Below are 26,264 nucleotides of genomic sequence, written 5' to 3' on the forward strand. Positions count from 1 at the left end.
TATATATATATATATATATATATATATATATAAGTATAAATGTAGTTGTGGAATGCTGTCAGTTGAAACTTTTTAATATTTCATTAATATTTTTTCTAGATTCCAAGTTATCATCAAAAGTTATCATCAAAAACTGTGGTTAGGAAACAGTGCAGCATCTCACCACTATAAAATTAATTAAGTAGGTCTGACTATGCAATGTTACTAACTTGATCCTACTTTATATACAGGGCCTTGGAGGTTTTCACATTTTATTACCATACAACTTTGATTCAAAGTGGATCTAATTAGGCTTTCCTGACACTGATCAACAAAAAAATACTTTTTAATGTCAAAGTGAAAAATCTATATGGATTACAAAAGTAAAACACAAAATAATTAATCACATAAGTATTCAAAGTCAGTATTTAGTAGATGCACCTTTAGCAGCAAAATGTTATATTGTATATATGATATTATATACATGATATTATATACATATATAATATATATATATATATACACACATACTGTATGTATATAATATATATATATATATATATATATATATATATATATATAGTATACATATAGTATACATATATTACATATATACAAACATTAATCACATAAATGTATGTAATTAATCATGATTAATTGCATCCAACATTATAAAATGTAATTATAAAATTAATATATAAATCATGAAGTAAACACTCTGAACCACAAATTTATTGTAGAATCAACACAAACAAATTTAAATAAATCAATGGCATATTTTAAATTTAAACAATGACCTTAAACCTACACTTTTAACAAAATATTACTTGAGCGAGTACATACAACCTGATTTTGAATGCCTTTCTAAAAGAACTTCGTCCTTTCGTTCAGATGTTTAATTTGTATAATGTATTGTGCCTTCTGAAAGCATAGTGCTGAGTAGCTGTTTGGCCCTATGGCCCTCTGCATCTCCAGACTCACCATTACAATATTATTGTTTCATAATGTTAAAAAAAAACAAAAGCCACCCTGGCTAAGGCACTGCGACCAAATTTTTTAATGCATCAAACAGACCTCTTTAACTGCAAAAATATACATATCCATATATACACATACATATACATTGTGGTCTATGGCCGGCTTGTCATCCCAGCCAATACCCCCAGGCCGCCAGATGGAGCTCTCCCTGCAGCATGGAGGTGCCCCGGATACCAGCAGGGAATCATGGACGATGGAGTTTTCCTTTACAGCCCTGCTGGATACCACAGGGGCCCAGAGAGCCGTTTGTGCCCTATAACCTGGACCTGCATCTTAGTCACAGCAACAGGGGAGATGACGTACTTCCGGGACTTTTTATCAGACCCGGAAGTGATAAGGAGTCACTTGGACTGAAGGATGGGAAACACTTCCGGGTCAGGGACTATAAAAGACTGGGAAAACACCAGAGCATTGAGCTGAGTTGGGTGGAAGGGTGGCAACGCATCTGGGAGTGGTGGATTGGTTTATTGTATTGGAGAATTGTTTATTTATACGAGTATTGTGGAGAGGAGGGTGCTTTGTGCATTGTTGATTATTAATGAAGTCAACTATTGGACTTTTACCTGGTGTCTGACGTATTGTCCGGGGGTACAAGAGGACGATAGCACCCTCTATCTGTCACAACATATATACACATACATATATATATCTGTCTGTTACAAAAAAAATCTTGAGACGAGACAAGACTATTTCCAAGATATTTTTTCAAGTCCCAAAAGACGAGAGTATTGCCAAGATATTTTATCAAATCCTGCCCTCCTCTCAACCATTTACGGTTAATGGACCATGCCCACGGTCCTCTCACCTCTCATTCATGTGAATGCTTTTGTCAGGCACAGTTCCTGTGCTCTCAACTCTTATAAATTTTTATGTTTTTCTCACTTTAAGTTCCCAATAAAAGAAGACTTATTATGTCCAAATCTTAATGAAGAATTTTATCCCAAAGGGTTATCAACAGAAGAAATGAGCACACGGGCAATCCTAGCACTGAGAATCGATGAAGTCAAACAAATTTACGTGAAAATTGTCGATCGGTTACACGGCAAATTGGTTAAATGCGTATCAATATGCTGAAACAGTTGGTGGTGATTGTGCGGAAGATGAAGACATCAACTTACAATACCCCGTAGAATATCTATAACCGTTAACACCGTCCAGTCTTCCACCAGGAAGAATTACTATTGAAAGAAGGGTGTATTGTAATGTTAATTGGTAATTTATGTATGAGTGATGGGCTATTCATTATTACAAGATTAGTTGTATTCAAAATTGGTTGAACAATTCTGACATGTAGTACATCTTCCACGGAATACATTAGACACCAAAGGAGGTCTTGATATGCCATTCGTATTAAAACATTTATAGTTTTCCGTCAGAATAGCTTTTGCTATGACAATTAACAAATCACAGGGACAAACATTTGAAAAAGTCGGTTTATTTATTAGAAAGAAACAATATTCACTCATGGGTAGTTATAAATTGCGTTGTTACGATTTAACTACAAACACGGAATCAAAATTCAAAGTGATATTGATGAAAAGTTAATTCCAAATATTGTTTTAACTGAAGTTTTACAGTAAAAGTGTAAGTTTAAAAAGTATTTGCGTGTTTATTTCAAAGCCAAACAGAATGAAAACGTATAACACAATGAATACCTCTAACACAACATGAAAAATTTTTTTTTCAATTTATTACGTTTTACTATTTTTTACTATGGTTAATTACTAGCTGTAATGCATATGTAACGATTCCCATGAAAATAACAATCTGTTTAAATTGTACATACGCTTCCCCATATATGTACAGACAGGACGGTAAAAGTAGGTTAACAAATGCTCGTATGGAAAAGATGTGCAGGTTATGATTGCTACACTCAAGCACACTTCAATAATAAAAATAAGGACAAAGACGACATATAATACAATAATTAATCTACTGTATACTAATAAAAGGCAAAGCCCTCCCTCCCTCCCTCCCTCACTCACTCAAATTCTCCAAGTTCCCGTGTGGGTGGAAGGCGAAATTCTACGCGTAATGGTCATAACTGGAACCTATTTTTCTCCATATACTGTAATGGACGTTAGCTCGACAGCCGTGGCTTTGCGGAGCTGCGTGTGACATCATCACACCTCCCACGTAATCACATGAACTGACTGTGACCACAGTACGTAGAAAAGAAGGAAGAGCTCCCAACAATAAAACAGCAGAGAACCCGTGGATTAAATAAAAAGGCTGCTTAGTTGGCGAAGCAAGGAAAAACGACGGCCTTATATGGCGTTTGTTTATAAAACAGAGGAGAAGCTGTGTAAAGGCTGCTTCACAAAAAAACAGCGGAGCACCTTATATGGGCGGGCAGGCAGCCAAAGAAGGGAATCAATAAATAACTATAATCGTAATAAAGGAACAAAAAAATCGTGGAGAACCTGCAAATTCAATAAAGGAAATGGGTACTTGAACAGTAAACTAAGTCTAAAATAGCTACACAATAACTACAACAATCGTAATAAACGAACAATAAAACAGTAGAGAACAGCGAAGTAAGGAGAATAAAACAGCGAAAAAGCTGTGTAAAGGCTGCCTCACAAAAAAACAGCGGAGTGCCTTATATGGGCAGGTAGTCAGCCAAAGAAAGGAATCAATAAATAACTATAATCGTAATAAAGGAACAAAAAAATAGCGGAGAGCCCGCGGATTAAATAAAGGAAATGGGTATCTGAACAGTAAACCAAGTCTAAAATAGCTACACAATAACTATAACAATCGTAATAAACGAACAATAAAACAGTAGAGAACCGCAAAGCAAGGAGAAAGGACGGACTTATATGGCGTTCGTTTATAACGCAGCGAAGAAGCTGTGTAAAGGCTGCTTCACAAAAATACTGCGGAGTGCCTTATATGGGCAGGCAGTCAGGCAAAGAAAGGGAATCAAATAACTATAATCATAATAAACGAACAAAACAACAGCAGAAAAACCGCGGATTAAATAAAGGACATGGGTACCTGAAGAGTAAACTAAGTGTAAAATACCTACACAATAAGTATAACAATCGTAATAAATGAACAATAAAACAGCGGAGAACCTGTGGATTAAATAAAAAGGCTGCTTTATTGGCGAAGCAAGGAAAAAGGACTTTCTTATATGTCGTTCGTTTATAAAACAGTGCAGAAGCTGTGAGAAGGCTGCTTCCTTGGCGAAGCAAGGAAAAGAATGAACACACCGTAGCGAAGAATGGCCTTATATGGGCAGGCAGTCAATTACATGGGAGGCGTGCTGAGTAGCGCAGCAGCCTTACTTATGAATATGCTAAGCACATTCCTTCACCCGCGAATATATTTTACACCTTTGGAGAACCGACAATGCCTCTTAAACATCTTAGATTCACAGGTGACAATTTGAGTAGTGGACACTTTGATGTTTATGAATATTTAAACTCTCAAAAGCTGGATGTGAAGTTATCGATGAAACCGGTTGTATGCTTACAACGCTTGACAGAGGGCGAATGTCACTTCAACACAAGTCCTGCAAATACTAACATCATTGAAACAAACCATGAAACTCAAAACGATTATGACAGCAGCAATCCAAGCTGTGAGATTTGTGACAATATTGCTTTTCACATGGCCAACTGTACGTTGCGTGCTCAAGAGTAAGCTCAGCGCACAACTTGGTCATATTACAACCGGAGGGCTGACCTGACAACGTGGCATACAAAGCGATCCTTAACAAATAATTATTGGTATATTTTCCCTCAGTTTAAAAAGGTTTAATTTTCTTCTTAATAAAAATTTTAAGGCAGTACTTCGCTGCTGCGAAGCGCAGGTATTTTGCTATATATATATATATATACATATACATATATATATATATATATGACTGCAACACTCATAACAGTGAGAAAACAATTACATTGATTACATTGACAATCACGTTACATTATTTTCAAAATGTTTCCTTTTCTTTTTCATTACTTCTTTAACACACTACTTCTCCGCTGCAAAGTGCAGGTATTTTGCTATATATGTATATGTATATATATATATATATATGTGTGTGTGTATGTATATATATGTTTATATGCGTGTGTGTATATATGTTTATATGCCAGCAACACTCATGACAATGACAAAACAATTACATCGTCAATCATGTTACGTTATTATTAAAATGTTTCCTTTCCTTTTTCATTACTTCTTTAACACACTACTTCTCTTCTGCGAAGCGCGGGTATTTTGCTAGTACTCACATAATAGTACTCACAACTGTAGACCTACTTTTGCCCACCCCGTATGTGTGTGTGTGTGTATATATATATATATATATATATATATATATATATATATATATATAGCATTTCTTTCAGTTACTGCGCCCATGAGCACCTATTTCTTTTCCTTTTATTGAGTACTTAGAATCCCAACTTCTCTTCTAGACTCTCTCAAATCTATTGCATTGATAGCATTGTTTCACACATAAATATACTATACATACACACACACCGATATATGCTTGTGGATAAGCCCATCAGCGGATAAGTCGATACTCAAGTTATTAACCAAAACACCAGGTAAAATGACTAACCTGCAGATAAGCCGATTGTGAAACTGTCGGAAGTGACATTGTGAGACAGTGGAAGGGAAAAGTGACAAAGTTTCATCCACTGTGTAATAATGGTCATTCTAACTGGAACTAGAAGCAGCTAGTGCATTTCTTTCATTATGCTATTTCTTTAAAATTAGTTCTATCCCACATCATCCTTGCTTCTTCCCCCATTTTGAATCTTGTACCATAATAAACTGTTCTTTTCTTGTTTAATTGTATTCTCTGGCTCACTTGTTTTCCTTTCCTTCAATCATGAAGAAATCACTACAATACTGTTCCTTACACCAAGTATCTATTTTTGCACTTGTTTATAAACTTACACACACACATTCTCAGCTTCAATGTAAAGTGGTTCAAATAGTTGTACATTCCAACTTTCTGCGCTGCTCTTTTGTGTTGGAGTCTCAGCTCTACTTTGGTGAAAGCGTGACAAAGGAGGGGATAAGATAGGAGCAATATCAAACCTGTGTAACTAGCAAGCAACCTGTTATTATCCATGTCTTTGTTTAAGAAATTTGAACTTATTTTTTCTACTACTGCTAAAAAGTGTCACAATCTTAGCTAGTTGCATTGCTTATCTTATGTTGCTAACATTTTCTAGTCACATTCTATTCACATAGAAATGTGGCATCAGCTTTCAGGGTTTCTGTTTTTTTTTTTTTTAATGCCTAGATGCCACCTTTGTAACGTGCTTTCTCTGTGCTCCATAAGGGCTGATGTAGTTGTTGCCGACAGTTCTTGTGTTCTTTTTCATGACTATTTAATTGGATTCCTTTGCCCTTTTTTAATTCGCTATTGGATTTTGATGTCCTCTTAATAAGTGGTGGTTTAGGGCTTGCTCTGGTTTCATTAGGCCTAACAGGGGAAGAAAACCCTTGCAGCCTAATCAGGGAACCTATTAGTTTCCTTCCTTCCGGTTTGGTTAATGCTAAGGTTAGTTCAAATTAGATCATATGCTGTTTTTCATCACCATTTTAATTCAAGCAAAAAATGATTCACCGACATGATTTTATATTTAACTTCTGACATTAACAATACTAGCAATTAAGAGATCTGTGGTTATGGAATCCTTTGCATTTGTTGACAGCTATTCAGATATATGGAGATCAAACCTGCAAAGCCGAAAACTAAGATATTAAGGGAGCTAGAAGTTATTTCTTGTGACTCTGCAAGTGGCATTGGCATGATATGCCTCTTAAAAGTACCTAGATTACTTGAATGATTTCAGCTTATGCTAAAAAATTGACAAACCCCAATGGCTATAATATTTAAAGGGAACATCTAAGGTATTTTAACTTCACAGTCCATTTGCTTTATTCCCGAATCAGGAGGTGGTTAGTTACTTTGTTTCAATCTCTAGTTTGTCTGGTCGTATTTTACACAGCAAACCTTCAAGCAAATCAGAAGTAAAAAACACCATGTGGTTGTGTCTTGGACTTCTTTTTTCTCTTGGGGAAAAATCATGATAGGCCGAAAGGAGGTGTGCTTATGTACCCACTGCATTTGCAACTATGCATTTCATTTACCAGATACAGCACTGTGAACAGAATGCCTGTTATCTGACGTCTTACTTTGCATGCAACATAAAGGATGTGTTTCATCTGGGTGTCTGTACAGAAGGTAGGAGTGGAGGCATATAGTGATGTTTCAATTTCACTCAAAAAGTGCACATATGTATGATGTTGTGCATTTACTCTCTGGCAATGTATTATACTTATCACCTCAAAAAATTAGTTTATGTTAAATCACACATGTACAGTTATTAAGTCTGAAAATGTGTGTTAATAATGTTCACTTTGGAATGTCTGGGTAATATTTACTACATAGTAACAAAGTTAATGTGCCTCCAATGCCAGTATCATTCCTGAAGTGAAAGGGCGCCCACCTGCGCAAGGCACTCCTGTAGTTGCACTAGACAATCATTTCTCATCAACTCTCTGTATGTGGTTTGATCTACACAAAAACAAGTGAATTTAAACCTTTTTTTTAAAAAAACACAGTCAGCTGCTTTCCAATTGTGAGAGAAATAAGGAGGCTTTGATGCTGAATAAGTACCAGGATTGATCTTACTGAATGGTACGAGGTGTTCTATTTAAACTTATACAGTATGTACACGTTGACCAATTATTTATATTGAGATTGCCTAATTACCGACTGAAACATATCCCATAATGCCCAGTACTGCCTGTAGTTAAATTGAACCCATGTTGGATAACACTCATAAGTTAGGCCAACCACTCCAGGGTTCGCTTGGTGTGGTACTGAGATGCCATTTTTAAAGGGTCACGATGCAGTTGTTTTGGTCTGCATTAGAGTGTGATTGGCACATTCACATCTACCTAAACAAACTACGTAGACTATGGGAGAAATGATTTAGAGGTCAAAAAATACACTTCAAACAAACTGTGTGTGAAAACACATTTAATTCCTACAGAACCTAGGAACCATTGTTGATAAAGTTAGTTAAAGCAACAAAATACTGTATACTGTAGCTAAATAATTTATGAAAATCTGTTAGTTTACTAAAACAATTAGAATACAACATTGAAACTATATATAGGAGTTTTGAATGTAATGTAAGAGTTACGAAATTAAAAAAAAAAAAACACTATCTCGAGTAACACATCGCTCAAAGTAGGTTTCTGCTCAGCAGCTGACACTTAAAATTAATAGGTGTAACACTGCATACTTTATTTATATTTGGTCAACAGTTGTGCGAACATACATTTCACTTAATAACCAGTAAACATTAAAACTACTATATTTAAATGCTGAAAATGAAATACTGTATGGTGTATCTGCCATATGTTTTTTCAGTCATGTTTACACCTAAGTCACAGCATAATACTTTAACATTTCCATAATTGTAAGTTGCTGAAGTAAAGCTTTCCATGTGCTTTTATTTTTGGTTGAAAATGGAATTGTTAGATTTAGTCTGTCTCTACCTTTTGTTAGTAGGTTAAAGATCTCCGCACCTTCTTACAAAAATTAGAATTTTACCATTCATGCAGTGTGTAATGTCTGAAAAGAAGAACTGGAGAATCCATGTCAAGAAGTTTGGGTCAAGTTAGTACATCCTTCGTATTTAAAAAGGGAATTACTCAGCTTCAATAACGCAGCTGAGAATGGACAATTACAAAAGGAAGTCCAACTTTTTTGTGATATTCATAGAATGAATTAGTTAAATACATGCATGTGCGTAAAAAGCAGTCTAAAGGAACAGAAGCCTCAAACACAGAGCATTTGAAAATAATTGGATCCACCAGGTATTTCAAAATAATGTCACAGAATTATTCTCACAAAATTATGTAGATTTAGTGAACACTAACTCAGAAAAATTTAAACAGCTTATTTGTCACCAACATGAGCCTCTAACAAATAGTCTTATGAGGAGGAAATCTGAATGCCTAAGCAGTCTGCATATTCCACATTTTTTGGTCTTTAATATATATAATGGATTCAGAAAGTATTCAGACCCATGAACTTCTTGCCCACTGATATGTTGCAGCCATTTGCAAAAAAAATCATTCCATTTCATTTATAATCTTTGTCTAAGAACCATCAATACCCCAGAATGACAAAGCAAAACAGGATTTCAGATATTTTTGAAAATGTATTAAAAATAAACAACTGAAATATCACAGTGATAACAAGTATTCAGACCCTTGTACTTAGTTCTCTGTTGAAGCAAATTTAGCAGCAATTCCTGTCTGGAATCTTCTTCAGTATGTTTTTCACACATGGAGTTGTGGATTTTCTACCATTCTCCTCAGCAGATCCTCCTGGGCTCGGTCAGATTGGATAGAGTCAGCTGGTGGACAGTTATTTTCAGGGCTCTCCAGAGAATTTGCCTGTCTCTGTCTGGAACACTCAAGAACATTCACAGTTATCTCTAAGCCGATCCTATGTTATCTTTGCTTTGTGCTTAGGGTCTTTTTCTATTTGAAAGGAGAACCTTCGGCCCAGTCTGAAGACCACAGTGCTCAGCAGCAAGTTTTGAATAATCATAGCTCTTTGCTGTGTTTAGCTTTCCCTCAACTCTTTCTAGTCTCTCATTCCCAGGCGCTTAAAAACAACCCCACAGCATGATGATATCACTACCATATTTTATTTATGGTATGGAGCTGGGCAAACTTAGGCCAAACAGCTCCTTCTTGGTTTCATCAAACCAAGGAGTCTTGTTCTCACAGTCTGAAAGTCCTTTATCTGCCTTTTAGCAAACTTCAAATGGGCATTCATGTCTTTTAGTGAGGAGATGCATTCACCTATGCCACTATGCCATAAAGCCCAGATCAGTGGAATGTTCCAGTGATGATTATCACTCTGGAAGCTTCTCTAGAGCTCAGCCAGTGTCTCCATCAGGCTCTTGGTCACTTCTCTTACCAAGGCCTTTCTTCCTCGACTGCTCAGTTTGGTCAAGTAGTCAGCTCTAGGAATAGTTGTGGCCAATCCTAATTTTTTCAGTGTAAGGATTATAAAGACCACTGTACTTGGAAACAGTCAGTGCCTTGATACAGTCTTGTTTCTAAACTCTGTACGTAATTCCTTCAACCTCATAGCTTGGTTTTTGCTATGATATACATTGTCAAGTTGACCTTCTAAGGAGAGATATGGGCCTTTCTTCATTATGACAAATCAGTAGAATTAACCACCACAGGTAGACTCCAAACAACACATAGAAACATCTCACTAATGATCAATAGAATGTGATGCACCTGAACCAAATTTCAAGTGTCAAAGCAAAACGTCTGAATATTGGGGTCAATGTGATATTTGAGTTTTTATTTTTGATAAATCTACAAAAATTTAAAATATCCTGATGTCACTTAGTCATTCTGGGGTATTAAAATTTGCTTGACAAGGAGAAAAATTAATATAAAAGGTTTTAGCACAAGGCTGCAACATAAACTTTGTAAAAAAGTGAAGGGGTGTGAATACTTTCTGGAGGCACTTTATATTAATTTACTTTGTGTGTACTTATTTGTTTGCACTCAACACTGCCAGGTTAAGATTTGGCAGCCAATGATCCTGACTTGCATTAAGCAGATTAGAGAACAGAACGGTAGTGTAGTGGCAGCACTGCTGCCTCATAACAAGGTAGTCAGGGTTCATATTCAGGGTGTTCCCTACATGGAGTTTACATGTCCACCTGGGCTTCCTCCCAATGTCCAAAGACATGCAGGTTAGGTGAAGTGGTGCTGTTAAATTGACCTTGGTGTGGGTGTGTAACTGTGTTCATCCTGTGATAGACTGGCACCCTGTCCAAGGATTGTCCCTGCTTTGTGCCCATTGCTTTCTGAAATAGAATCCAGCTTCTCCAAAACCCTGTCCTGGATAAGCAGATTAGGAAAACCGATGAATGAATGAATGTTAGAGTTAAAAGGAATCCTGACAAAAGTAAGAAAATAAATTAAGAAAAAAAAAATATTTACACTTGATTGAACTCAAAATACATAACAAAGTGCACCCTGTCATCTCTTAACTGACCTTTCTGGCTACATTGCTATTGTCATCAAACTCGTTTCTGCTCCCTTTCCTTCACAGCACAAGCCACTAGAAATTTAGCACAGTTACAAACCATACAGGAAGGAACTTGCATTATATGACAGCAAAGGCTGTATTCAGCAAGATGAATATTTCATCATCATTCCATAAACACATCAGGTTAATTTGTTAAATTCTTTAAGTTCACATGCTGTAATTGTTCTCATAATTCCCTTGTGGGATTCCGCAGGCAGATGCTGAGAAGAGCAACATCCGAACAAGTGTGTCCCCCAACCACCCCCCAGGTGGTATTCATGGTAACATTAGATCTGGAAATAAGTTAGAAACACCACAACAGAACAACACAATGCACTAATCATTAATAATATCACCAGCATTAATCATTAAGTAAGTTATTACCTTGTAAGCTAGTGAATGTGAGTGAGCAATGAGGAATTTTCAAAAGATATCTCTTACAGGTTAGATATGGGAGTTATCACTTTATATTTTAAATATACTGTATACAGAACATATGAATATGTTTAGTGCAGACAGGCTATTTAAGCCTCAGATCTTTAGGGCTGTCCCATCACTCAATAAATTTATGCACAGACAATAATCCAGAATTCGGTAGTCATAACGAAACAGATTGACATGGTGAATAAGTACCAGCTTGAAGCTTTATTCTACACCATACCACAATACTAGATCATTTTGTTCCATAAACTTCTAGGACGGCAAACCATGGATCCCAAGTGCTAAAAGGGATGCAACCTTACATTTAACCATTGACTTAACCAAAATGCTTTTATCTGCTTGCATAACATGAAGGCCTTTTACTTTTCTACACTTCACTTGGTCAACATAATAAAAGTAAATTTGTGGTATGATTGAAATACAGAAGAAATGCATCTTTTTGTAAATTAAGATACTTTATTTTTTATGCATTCCTAACATGTTGTTATTTGCATCTATCACTATTCACCTTATAGTTTATTTTAGAAGACAACAAAAAGGACATAGCATCACAAGAAAAAGTCCAGAGAAGAGTGACTTGACGGATTTCAGACCTACAGGGGATGAGGTTTAAGGAAAGATTAAAAAAGCTGAGCCTTTTCAGTTTAATCCTCGACTACTCGCACCTTTTCTTATCTCATAAGTACTTGTGCGGTGTACTTTATGCACCAGTGTTAAAATGGCTATTTATATGCAGGCCGTGAGATTGTAATATAAATTATTGCAATAATTTTAAATTGTACATGTTTTTAATGTAATTTAATACCATATTACTGAATAGTATGACACAGTCTAGGAGTATCTGAAAATAAACCTGATCCACATCTCCAGTGCTCGTTTGTCACTGGTCACATTTCATCCACTGCAGGATTTGCACATTTATCACAATTCATGTCAGTTGTTGAATGTTCTTTGTAGACAAAGGCATTGCAAGAAGAACATCTAATCGTTGACATACCATATGTAAGTACCCACATTGTGTACCAAATGCACCATATGGAACTTGTGAATATGCATCCACTCATAAAACCTGCTGGGGACACACTGGAGAGAAACCATTGCGACATGGTACAGTACTTGTAGTGAATCAAGCCAAGGATAGATGGCAGATGCTGCTGAAAGGTTCAAGTAAAAGGATGTTGGACAAAAATAATTTGGACTGGTATACAAAATACACCAGCGCAAGTAGGTAAGGGATAAGGATAAGAAGATTAGGAGGAGACATGACTAAAGTGTTTAAAATTAGGAAGGGAATTGGTACAGTGGATCCCAGTTGTTATTTTAAAATGAGTTCATCAAAAACACAAGAACACAACTTGAAACTTAAGGGGAAATTTTACATAAACATTTACAACGTTTTTCTTTACGCTGGGAACCATAGGCAAATGGAATAAGTTACCAAGAACTGTGGTAGACAGGAGAACTTTAGGGACTTTCAAAATTTGATTGGATGTTATTTTGTAAGAATTAAGTGGATAGGACTGGCAAGCTTTGTTGGGTTGAATGGCCTGTACTCGATTGTTCTAATGTTCTAAAGATGGCAGCTGAAGAAAATATACTACAGTTTTTCCACCTTAAATTCTGCAATGCTTTCACCCACATATTTATTTTATTCCTGTTTAGAGTATAGCCGGAGTCACATGAGACCAAAGAAAATCCTTGAAGCTTTAAGTCACAATAGAGGAACCACCTATGTAGGTAAAACTCATACATTCACACTATACACTCATGCACACATGTCCACAATGCTGAACAATCAGTTTTCAAAACATTAAAAAAATATATATATATTTACAACAACACAAGACAGATATATGACTAAAGATACTTTCCATGGCCACAAGTCTAAAAAAAAAAAAAGCCCTCTAAAAAGATTTCAAATATTAATAAAGATACTCTTGAACCAGAGTGAAATGTATTAGTCACAGAATCATGACACCTGCATACTCCTTGTGATTATGTTATCCGTAAAAAAAAAAAAAAAATGACTGTACAAGACTAAAAGGAGGTAACACTGAACAACCTATTTTTTTTTAAGACATTTTGCTTCCTGGAAAATTTTGGTGACGGCTTAAAGCTGAATGCAAATATTTCAGATTGACAACTTATTCAAGCATGTTTAATCACTTAATGATGATGATACATTGCATCAGTTGAGTGAAAAATGTTTTGCTGCTTATTTTTATTTGTTATCAACATCTAATGCTTCTCATTTCCATGTCCAACAAAAGTCAGCCCACATTAACGGATTCCACTTGCCCCGATATGGCTTTTCCATCACTGCAATGATCTGGTTAAAGCTTTCACAATGTCTGTCACTGACTCCAAGTGTGAATGTGTAAAATGACTCTTTAGTGACATGTTGTACTTCATAGTTTTGTACGCTTGAGGCATGTTGGTAATCAGCTGAACACAGTTTGGTGCTCTGTAGTTACCAAGAAAAATCTCAACAACATTGCCTTCCATGCAATATCCTCCGGTTCCACAAGGTGATCTTTGAACTTCTTGCCATTGATGACTTGGTGTCTTAAGCTGTCAACCAACAAAAGTGCCTTCCTTGATCTTGGCATCGGTTACTCATCTCAAATAGACAAATCCTTCTCCTTCCTTGTTCATAGCTTTCATAAAATTTTTCATCAGTCCAAGTTTTATATTAGGACACAAAAATATCTTTATATGCGACACCTTTCTGCCCTGGAAAGAAATCTTTTTAAATATAAGGAGATTTTTTAAGCATGCCTGTACCATTTGCAAATGAAACAACAGAACAGGATATCCAAGCTGCATTCCTAGTAGCAGGGCCACCTTTTATAGATCATCACAGATGTTTCAGTTGTAGATTTTGTACTGTATATGTATTCTTTTATGCAAAAATCACAAAAATAAGTGAGTGCAATAAAAAGTTATGTGACAGGAATATTTAAGTTGATTTTTGTGATCAACAGGCCAAATGTGTTCATATTTGCTAACTACATTCAGTGCACTGTAATAAATTGCAGATGTCTATAAAGGGGATGCTTTTATCTTGAGGATACCATGCAAGATGCAGCTTTTTGATTTTATTTTGTTCATCTCTAGACATTACAAAATAGCAATGACTTTTCTTGTTTAGGCATGTGTGGATTGAGGGTCCCTGCCACCCAAATGAAATAGAGCTGAATAAGATAATCATATTGGTACTTGTAATGCACGTGCCTGATATTTTTTCTTTAAATAAACAGAAATGCTTCTAGTAGGCCTTTTCAAAGACTTTGATACAAAAACTGTATATCCCCCACTAAAAGTGAGAAAAAAATGAGCACTTTTTGTATGCACTGTGTCTAAGAAAAAGAAAAGTGACATTTCAATGGATGGTCTTCTTGAATATTTAGGATTTTTGTCCTTTACAAATCTTTTTCTTAACAAGTAGTAACCCTCTATTTGAGAGGATACTCTTTAACATCAAATTAAAGGGCAAACTCGGTGTAGACGCCATTGTCAAATTTTTTAAAAACATACTCGGATCAGAATTTTACTCCACTGCAATCCCATAAAATGAAACATCATCTAGTAAGAGTTATTCTACTTTATTCATCATAAAACATGGTTGTAGAAAGAAAATGAACATGCCAAAGGCCTACCACAATCTACCACAAGATTTCCATGCTACAATCACAACACACAGCTTAACTTGTGCTCCAATACTACTGAATTCAAGCATGTCCATCAGCACCTAAAGCACATTACTTTCCATTTACTAAAAGGAGAGTGTAAGTGAGATGGGTTACACATGGTGATTACAATGCAGACATTAGGGGTTTGAGCAAAAGGCATGTATGTGTTAAGTTGTCTGTACCAATGGCTCTGTAACCTCATAAAACATTAATGATTTCAAAATGTGAGCTTATTGAAGCAGGGCAGAATATCTAACTCACTGATCCCTTTTGTCTTCCTTATATCATGTGAGATTTCTTACAAAATTTTGAATCCCCCTGAATGTCTACAATTATCACATTCTACCAATCACTGCAATTATTTTCTTACTAACAGAAATGATTTTATTTATCCATCCGTTCATTCATTTGTATTTCAACCTGCTTATCAAGTTCATGCTCACTGGAATCCATTGTTATTGTCTGTCCTGACAAATGCTTGCCCTGGATCGACCATCAGTCTATGACAGTGAACCTTCACTCACACTCCATTAATTCAGAGCTTCGCAACACCCTAACATTGCATGTCTTTAAGATACCCAATAAGAAGTTTATAAAGGCTTACCGTCTTGGTTCCAGAGAGTTTACGTCAATGATTTTCTCAAATGAACTCACAAAGACTTCCAGCCACTGCTGCAGGTAATTCAAGTCTTTCTGTAGGGGACAAAAAAAAAAAAGGAAAAAAATATGTTCAGTACATTATGAAAGTATTATGTGCCTTCATCACCATAATATACATCAGAGGTGTTCACTGGGAAGAGGGGAAAAACATCCTGGCAGCAATGACCTCTAACATTAAGACAGCATTATCTGAATATCACATCAAATAGAAGATTTCAAACAGTTTGAATAAGGCCAGTATTAATATTAGTCTTTAATCTAAAAATGCCCCACAGAAGACTTTAAATCAGAATATTCAACTCATCTGGGAACACAGCTTGTTTTAAGAGAAAATTCACATAAATATTGATAAAACTGAAAGGGTGCCTCTTTTATCCACATTTGCTAATTAATAATGTGACCTAAATGCAAGAATTCTGAGTAATAAAGCAGAGATCAAATGTGTTTATTTTGGCGACAGTTCTCATACTAACCAAAAAACATTTTGAAAAACAGGAAAACATCAGACACTTCCTTTTGTATGCCTCGAGTGCTGGCAGGGCAAACAGAAATCTTCAGATGTTGTCTATGCATTCAATAAAATGCAGTGACTCATTAGGCTTCTCTGGGGTAGAGATTGACCCGTAAAGCTAAGAAAGGGGCGAGATTGTCCCTTAATACGCAAAGCATTTAAGATTTAGACTGCAATGCACTATTGAAAATATCTGTATGCTTCACTTTGAACTAGAGGCTGTTGTTGGTTAAAACTCTACAAAGTAATTTTCTTCAAAATGGCACAGTAAGAAATGATACATTAAGGATTTCTAAGCCATACATCTCAAGCTATATTTTTGTAAATGATGTTATTTGAAGAAAATAGTATTCCATTCAACCAAGTCAAACTTCACAAACCAGAATGCTACACCCACCCGTGAGAGAGATAGAGAGGAGAGCCAACAAGAGCAAATCTTTCAAAATAACAAACAAGGCAGAATATCCTTTCCCTGATAAAAATGCTTATTCTAATTTTTTTTAATTAGAAACTTTCCACATTTTAAAAATGTTTAAGCCAAAATTAGATTTTTTTCCTTTTCAAACAGGATAAAATATCAGTTACCCACTGTCTTATAACAGGCGGTGTGGGATTCTTCAAGTTGAGCAAGACATGTCTACGTGCAAGTAGCAGTTAACAGTTTGTTTGTCCTTCTCCACATTAAGCCCATCTGGGAGTGCACCAAACACAGCTGTTAATGGGTTAAGAGTGATTGTGACACCAAGGCTATCTGACAGGTATTCAAAGATTTTTTTCCAGAATGATGTAAATATGGCACATGCCCAAAACATGTGGCCCTGTGAGGCTACAGGTAGATTGCAACGTTCACAGGTTGGATCTTGACCTGGATACATTTTGGACAATTTTAAATGAGATAAATGTGTTTGACAAAAAAGACCTCAAGTTGAATGGTTGAATGCTTTGCATATATAGCGCTAGAGTATCCACTACTTTTTTGAGATATTAAGTGAAAGATCCTCTCCCACCATACCCTAGAATCTTTGAAAGGAAGGAACTTAAAATGTTTTTAAATATTACTGAGATGCTGTCCAAGTCTGAAATTGAAATGGCTGGGAGGTGAGGTACATTGAGCAGGTTCCTTTTAGCAAAGTTTCTGATTTGAACGAAGTGCAAAAGTTGTGTTGAAATGTTAAATTTGATGCACAATTTTTTTTTTGAAATTTTATTTATTTTATTGCAATCATTCCATACAAATCAATCAATTTTTACAAAAAGTAGAATTGAGAACAAGTCGACCCCCCATCCCTGAGAGAGAGAGAACAAGGCAAACGGAGTAAAATTTAAGGCTTGTAAACATACCTAAATTGATAAGTTTGATAAGTCAATAGAGATGAACGGAGAAGAAAAAGAAATACAGAAATAACTGCTTCCTCTGTGCTTTAAGAGCTTATTTTAAAATATAACTGATTATATCCTGCCATGTTTTAAAAAAAATCTGTACAGATCCTCTGAGTATTTGATTTTTTCCAATTTCAAATAGTATAAAACATCGGTTTCCCACTGACTTAAAAAAGAAGAGTTTGGATTCTTCCAGTTTAGCAGAATAAGTCTTTGTGCCAAAAGTGCAGTAAATGCAAATTTAATGCATAATTGTTCATAAGATGCAAAGAGACTGTCTATATACAATTCTCTAATTGTTTTGATCTCAGATGTTTTTCAAAAATTAAACACTGTGTAGGTCCTGACAGGGTAGAAAAAGGTGATTACCATGTAAAGGTGTAGCAGATAAAAGCTTCTCTGCCTTAGTGTAATACATTTAAGTATTAACAGCTTTCTGTTACAAGTAATAACATTTTCTTGTGGGAGGGGGGAACAAAAACGTTTTGCCTCATTTTTTCCAGGGGTATACATAATGCTAAGGAAGTAAAGTAAAACAGAGATATTTCTCCTCTCCACCTTCTTGATTTTGGATGACACTAGAAATGACACAATGAGACTGCCTATTTTAATGATATTAAAAGAAACGGAAATTAGTAATCAATAACATAACTACCAGAGAATTTGTTTCAAACTTAGCAATCAGTAACATAACTACTACTTTTGATCACATCCTTAAGTCACAGGAATCAGGTGATGTTTACAAAGTGTACAATTAATATAAGCTACTATCGTGTCCTTTTTGTTCTTCAAGCACATATAGTTTTAATTAAACGCCAAGATTTACAAATTTTAATAAAAAAAAAACATATATAACCCTAACGATGTGAAGCTTAAGTTTAAAAATGAAAACTCCGGCTAGAAGGTTCCCTATATTTCTCAGAAAGGACTTTACATTCCTTTTCTTTATTCCAACGAAAAAAATAAAGCCAAGCCCTATTTGACATAATCAGTAGAATCACTCAGTTTTTCTTTTTTGAAATCTCTATAACTTGAGTCTTCCTTTCTCCAACAATACAGCTGCTCTCTTGAAAATAAAGGTACCAGAGAGGTTCTCTAAAGTGATACCATAAGGGAGACATTTTTATTAACTAAAAGAAGTATTCATGTGGAGGTCCCTGAAAGACCCTTTCATTTTTTTAGATCCATAACAGGCTTCATAAATAATCATGAACAGATAACAGAGTTCTCTTGCTACATACAGGACATGTACAAAATCTACATCAATACAGCAGTAGATGCTAGACATAACATTCCTAATTTATGTTGATGTTTTGCTATTAACATCGGGACAACCTGTTAAAAAATGTGTTACGAATATCAGCAAAATCCTGTGCTGCCATGGCTACATCCATAGGGTATGTTCTAAAAACACCTGCCTCCAAAATCTAGAGTATGTATGGTTTTAAACTGCTGCCAGGGTTTCAGAGAGAGAGTGCAAAAGATGTTCAACAAAAGACTTCACAGCAAGAAAAGATTAAAAGCAAAAATTACTGTTACCCATTCAGACAGTGCTCAGCCGCACAAGATAACTGAAGCTTAAAAATAAATTTGCACATTGTAATGAGCACTGTAACAGAAGAAACAGCCAGACACAAAGACACATAGACCACCACATCTAATGGGCTCCACACGTTGGAAAAGTGCCTCTGCCTGCCATTTTTGACTACTGCATCACTATATGACATAACAGCAAATAGATAAGCATTGTGGTCAATGGATATCACATGTATTAAAACACTGCGGCTATTTTGCCATGGCATGTTTGCATTTCCAGTTAAACAGTAATGTTAAATTTCTTTAGGTATTTAGACATGTAGCCATAAAGTGGACGTTGTGCAGCCTCATCTGTGCATCTACTGGTGTCATTAGGCAGATGTGTTGATCTTGGTGTTTTGAGTACTGAAATCTGCATCTCCTGTGGCTCTTCTTTATCAGCTCTTTTAACAACAGTCCTTCTGATGGAGTATTACACACCATTTATGCCAAATGCATATTTTGCATTTCATATTTCCATGACTATAGATGCCAATTCTTTCAAGCTTACATTGACTCATGCACTATCATCATGATGAAAAAACAAAGAGCAAAGATTTTTTTAACCTGCTCTTTAGAAGAAACTTGGCTAAACTTTATTATATTGAAGACTAAAAACACACTGAAGTATATTATCCAAAAAACAAAAAAAATTCCACAAATTGACTTGGATTGTTTAGTGAATTCATATTGAGTTTTGTTCTATTTATTTGATGAACTGACCGCTAGCCATTTCTGGCTTAAATGAAACACATAACCATCATATCTTTAAAATGTTTATGGAGGGCTGGTTGACTTTAAACCTGACTCTGAAAAGTAAATATAGTGACAAATACAAACAAAAAAGAAAGAATTCTCAAAGACAACTTTTAAGAGAAATTGACGGTAGATATACCCACGTCTAAAACGGCCACCTAACTGAAAAGAAGGATATTTCAGTACAAAAATAAGGACTTTCTTGGATGTCTTTCCATAGGACAACACTATCCGCCTTTAATTTTCTCTCAAGGTCTTTTAGAAATGTGTTTTGCTTTGGCAGCAGTTCATGGAAATTTCAAAGAAAATGTGTTAAGCTTAAAGGCAAACTAATAATAGCTGTAAGTCCTTCTCAAACCCGCTTACTCCAATTCAGAGGAACAGGGAGCAAGAGCTTATCTTGGCAGTACTGAGCACAATGCAAGGAAAAGGCATGGACAGAGTGCCAGTTTATCACAGGGTCCAGACACACTGGCACTGGGACCATTTAACCAAACCTGGACAGCTTCAAGAATGTAGGGTAACTGGTTTAACCAGAATAACAGCACATGGAGAACAAGCAAACTACATGCATACAACCGGGTGCTGGAGTTGTACTTACTATGCTGGATTTGTAAAGTGGCAGTGCTAACCATTGTCTACTACTGTGCCACCTTAGTTACAAATATGTTAAACATATTTACAGTAAAAAAAACCTAAAATTTCTTAAATTAAGTACATTCACCCTTACTGCTTAGGACAGCTCAACTGCCTTCAAACTAAAGAAAATTATACTCTCGATAGGAAAAACAGCATGGCATGGATGAAAAAAATTAAAAATACATATTTTTCTTAGCATGCTTTATTTTACATTCTGCTGATTGTTTTGTACAGCTCTGATGCAGTATCTCCACGGTAAGTCTGGCTTTTAGGCTAAATATGATGACATTTTAATAAATGCTTTAAAATATGAATATCAAAGTTCTTTTTAAACTGTGGAGTTTTGACACCCACATCCACTCGATGAGTGTGTGAAATCCCCCATTGTGCTGAATTGGGGAGGATTTCCCCTCAATTTCAAAAACTAATTTGAAGCCCTGCCAATACACCCATACTTTTCCTATAACCACTCATCCAGTCTTCTTCAAAACTGGACTTGGACCCATCTGCATTACAACATGTGTGGGACATTTAGGTGCCGACTACTACAGTGCACCCAATGTCCTCTACAAAGAGGTGGATGGTCACTGCCTGAATAGATATTCCACAGGATTGCACACCGCACATGAATAACTGCAGGCCAACAAACAGGTGCGTGAGTTTCCAACAACGTTTTTAACTCGAAATTATTGATATGCATGTGTAGCATCGGGCTGGACTAATAAATAAATAGTTCTTTGCTTCTGATGTTGGAATAATTTTCTACTTGTACATCACTTGTTCTACAGCATATTCAAGTTTTCCTACAACTTGAACCACCACTTCTAGGTGGAAATGAACCTTACCCAACAAAGTGTAGAAAAAAATGAATGAGCGGTCATATTTAAATAAAGAGTTTGGAAAAAAAATGTTTTCAAAAATAGAGATGGTGAAGCACTGAAAGTACAAAGACAGCCAAAGCGTTTATTTTGCATTCTTCTTCTCAGCATCTGAAAATTAAGTTTGCATTTCATATTGATTATCTAATTGTCTTTGAATGACTAAAGATGTCAAGAATAAGGCGTTCAGATGTAGTCATTTACCGGTATCACCTCTTAACCATATCATGGTTTCAATCTTGATTTTAGTAAAAAGGGCACATTTAGACTGACAATCAAACCAAGCCTGTGAACAACTTCTGCAGTGCCTCAGCAAACCATACAAACCATGACATTTCATGACAAAAATGCAGCAATACAACTGTTCTTTACTTAATAAATCCATTCTGTGGCACCAAGGAGGCACTTTAAAACAGCATTTTATAATGCTGCTGGCTAAATATTGGTGAAGGGATAATCTTGGTTTGTTTAATTAAAATGAAGTAAGGTGGCAATATGCTGAGGTAATGCAGAGCTCCAAAAGACTGGGTGTAAAGCTTGGCCTGTCTATATAAAGTTTGTCCTCTTTTACCCCAGTCAGTGCAGGTCTTTCTGGCTTCATCATAAACACATACAGATTAGAGCAACTGGGTCTATAAATATCTCTGTTAAGACTACATGGGTGTACTTTATAAATGGTACCCAATCCAAGAAACAGTTGTTAGAAAGATGGGATCACATGTATCATGTAATCTATGCTGTTTTTTTCACTGCCCTTAAAAGCTCCAGTTACTCATCTTCATAAATTTTGATTTGATTAGATGGCTTCAGACAATGGATGGATGTAAATCCACCTTAAATATGTTCCAACATTAGAAAGATTTGAAATATTGCATGTCTTTCATCTACACTCATGCAGCAAATTATTGGGAGCATCTTTACACCTGCTTAACCATGCAATTATCTAATCAGCCAATCATGTGGCAGCAGCACAATGCACAAAATCATGAAGACACAGGTCAGGAGCTTCAACTAATGCTCACATCAAATATAAAAATGGGGATAAATGTGATCTCAGTGTTTTCAACTGCAGAATAGTTGTTGGCGCCAGAGAGACTAGTTTGAGTATTTCTGTAACTGCTGATCGCCTGTGATTCTCGCTCTAGAGTTTACTCAGATTGGTGCGAGGAATAAAAATATCCAATGAGGGGTAGTTTTGTAGAGTTTAATAGCTTATTGATGAAAGAGGTCAGAGGAGAATGACTGGACTAGTTTGAGCTGACAGAAAGGCTACACAGTAACTCAGCACTCTAAGCATTCTGTACAGTTGTGGAGAACAAAAAAACATCTCAGAATCCACAACACTTCGAACCTTGTGATGGATGGGCTACAACAGCAGAAGATCACATTGGGTGTCACTCCTGTCAGCCAAGAACAGAAAGCTGAGGCTGCAGTGGGCAGACTTTCACCAAAACAGGACAGCTGAAAACTAGAAAAACAGAGATTCATCAGACCCTGACTATTTTTTCTAAGGCACACAGCTGGTGAGGTCAGAATTTGGTGCCAACAGTACAAATCCATGCACCCAATCTGTCAATAGTCCAGTCTCGTGACAGTGGTTTAATGGTGTGGGGGAATGTTCCTTGGCATATCTGGACTCATTAATACCAAACAATCATCACTTACATGCCACGGCCTATTTGAGTATTGTTGCTGACCATGTGCATCCCTTCATGGCCACAATTTACTCATCTGTCAATGGCTATTTCCAGCATGATAATGCACTATTGTCACAAAGCAAAATACATCTCAGATTGATTTCATGAACATGACAAGGAGTTTAGTGATCTTCAGTGGCCTTCCCAGTCACCAGATCTGAATCCAATAGATCACCTTTTGGATGTGGTGTAATGGGAAATTCACAGCATGAATCAAATCTGCAGAAACTTTATGATTCAGTCATGTCAACATGGATCAGAATCTCAAAGGAATGTTATGAACATCTCATGGAATCCATGCCATGAAGAACTGAGGTTGTTTGGAGAGCAAAACTATCCCTAATAATGTGATCAATGAGTGCATTATTATTCAGGGTAAAGTCTAAAATCTGCATGCATTGCTACATCAGCAATATTGAAGTGACATTATGAAGGATCAGGGATGCAGCTGTCTTGGATAAAACATAATTTGCTCAGTGCTTCCTCTTCTCACAATGCTAATTACGACACCCCCATCCCCTTGGTATGCTAAAGGCTAGTTAATTCTAGGAGTGATCTAATTAGGCCAAAATCTTTTCAACAGTACTGATGACTTGACAGTTTTTTTCACAAGAATATCTGCCACAGTGATTTTTTTTTTTTTTTTTGAAGGCCCCCCATGTTCTTCGACCCTTGCATAATCTAACAGTGTGAATCAAGACGTGCCGCTTCCTATTCCCTATGTTAATTTAAAACAGTCCTTCGAGTGACCATTTGCATCCTTCAATATTTGTGACTAAATGAAATAATTTAAGTTAACTCATAGTGTGCCTTTTCTTAAAAACTGGTAATTTATTAATAGCACCATGCTATGTATGTGGCATGGCCTGGCTTGTCTGAGGAGGAATGAACAGCATGAAAGTTTCACACTTTAAGGATGCTACTAATGATTAAATGTCTATTTGTTGTTTTTTTTTGTTAATTTTTCAGAATTGACCAAGATTAAAGTGTGGTCGAATATGAAGGATTTTTGCTTTGGTGCACTGATTTTCTTAACAAAACATCATTTCTGGCACAAGGCCACACACATTCACCTACATAAAATACACTGCTGTGGTGGAAAAAGTAGAGCATGTGCATTCTGAAGAACGCACACATCACAGAATCTTTGAAACATCCTGTTGAATGAGCAAGGGGTTCTGATTGACTGCTCGCAGTTGTAAACAAGTGCCTGTTACTAAATTCAAAAGTGTGAATAGCATAAGATGCTGCAAACATTTACATTTGTGACAGGGCAAGGAGCTCAGCAGTATGGGTGAAGCTCAGAGAAGAACCACAGTGAAAAGAGCAAACTGAAGCAGGATGCCTCCAATAAATCGTGGTCCAGGCCCAGCCCACTGGAAAAGGGTCCAAGGGAACACCCCAGGGTTTATTTCTCTTGAGATTAACTGGGAATCCCCTAGGGCAGGGGTCCTCAATCCCACTCCTGGAGAGCCACAGTGGCTGCAGGTTTTTGTTCTGACCTGGTTGCTTAATTAGAAAGCAATTCTTGCCAATAAAGCACTAACAAGCTATAAAATTAAATTAACTCTGCTATGTCAGGTCATTCTCATATCCTAGATTTTCTTTCCCTTTCTATCATGCAAATGATTTGAAGGCTAAAATGGACGAGTAATTCTCAGTCCTTCACTTTTTTCTCTTCATTTTTCTTCCAAGTATTTAATTAAACCCAATAGTGCAGATAAATACACACAGGTGTAAATGTAAATAAGCTAAATGGAGAAATGCTGCGCTCTCTTGTCATTTGCATGTTATTGATAATAAGGAGCAATTAAAATAGCTGTTTAAGACAAAATTAAGCAATAAGGGCTCAAAATCACTAAAGTGAAGCAGAAGTGTTACTTTAGCAATAAGTGTTTTTTATTAAGCAACTGGGTTGGAGCAAAAACCTGCAGCCACTGCAGCTCTCCAGGACCGTGTTTAAGGACCCCTGCCCTAGGGTGACACTGGAAAAAGGGGCTAAACCCACTGAGATCCAGTTTGTCTAGCTCACTTTACAGGGAAAGCGGACTGAACACTTCTTAAAGGGCATAGCAAACAACAAATGAATGGCAGCGTAAGCATCTTGCACAGAGTAAAACAGCAAGTAGGTGATAAGGACAGAACAAGCAAGACTTACTTCAGAAAACACTTTTCCTGAGGCACTTTACAAATCTGAACCTTTTTCCATATTTAGGTGTAATACAAGGCTGACTAAAGAATTGGACTTTAAAACAGTAAATTTCCAGTTCAATTTCCACCTCTGACTCACCATATGGCCCAGAACAAGTCACTTAGACTTCCTGTGATTCAACTGTGAAAAGCAAATGTAAACAGTTGTAATGGATACTGATCTTGATACTACTGATCTGTACACATAAAAACACCCTGAACAGAGGAATGGCAGACAATATGGATTTATGATTACTACTACAAATGGAGAAGACTGCATTGTTAAGTACCAACCCAGAAACAGCCAGGGAAATCAGTGGATCAGTTAGACCAAGTGACATTGTGTTTAATAATGCAACAAACACCTTCACAACAAGGCCATGAATAATATTGTAATTCTACTAAAATTGTTCAGCACAGCAATCAATTGATATGTCCTACTGTGACTTTCAGTATGAAAATGTAAAAAGTAGAGCAAAAGATGCTGCCATAAACAACAAAGAACTAGATTAAAACTGTAAAAGAAGCACAAAAAGATAAGTCAGAGCACTGGGGATGCTAAAGAATTTTAAATCCATCATTATTACAGTCAAAATCTAAGACCTACTAAAAATAGCTGATTTTCTGTCAGGAAGAAAGCAGTGGAACTAGCAAGGTGTAAACGGAGAGCAGTGTGCCTGCTTAAGAGCAAAGAAAAATGGAGAGTGA

The 26,264-nt window shown here is 36.2% G+C and overlaps 1 protein-coding gene across 2 annotated transcripts in view; it reads right to left on the reverse strand.

Annotated features, from left to right (window-relative positions):
* nbeal2 (neurobeachin-like 2) overlaps window positions 1-26,264 on the reverse strand; it is a 305,779-nt gene that overhangs the window by 149,925 nt on the left and 129,590 nt on the right. For both annotated transcript variants that reach the window (XM_039737118.1, XM_039737117.1), the window contains exon 2: window positions 15,875-15,963. In XM_039737118.1, the coding sequence (XP_039593052.1) occupies window positions 15,875-15,963 (89 nt within the window). The remainder of the gene's footprint in view (window positions 1-15,874; window positions 15,964-26,264) is intronic.

The sequence above is a fragment of the Polypterus senegalus genome, chromosome 15 (assembly GCF_016835505.1).
Source record: "Polypterus senegalus isolate Bchr_013 chromosome 15, ASM1683550v1, whole genome shotgun sequence".
Taxonomy (NCBI): Eukaryota; Metazoa; Chordata; class Cladistia; order Polypteriformes; family Polypteridae; genus Polypterus; species Polypterus senegalus.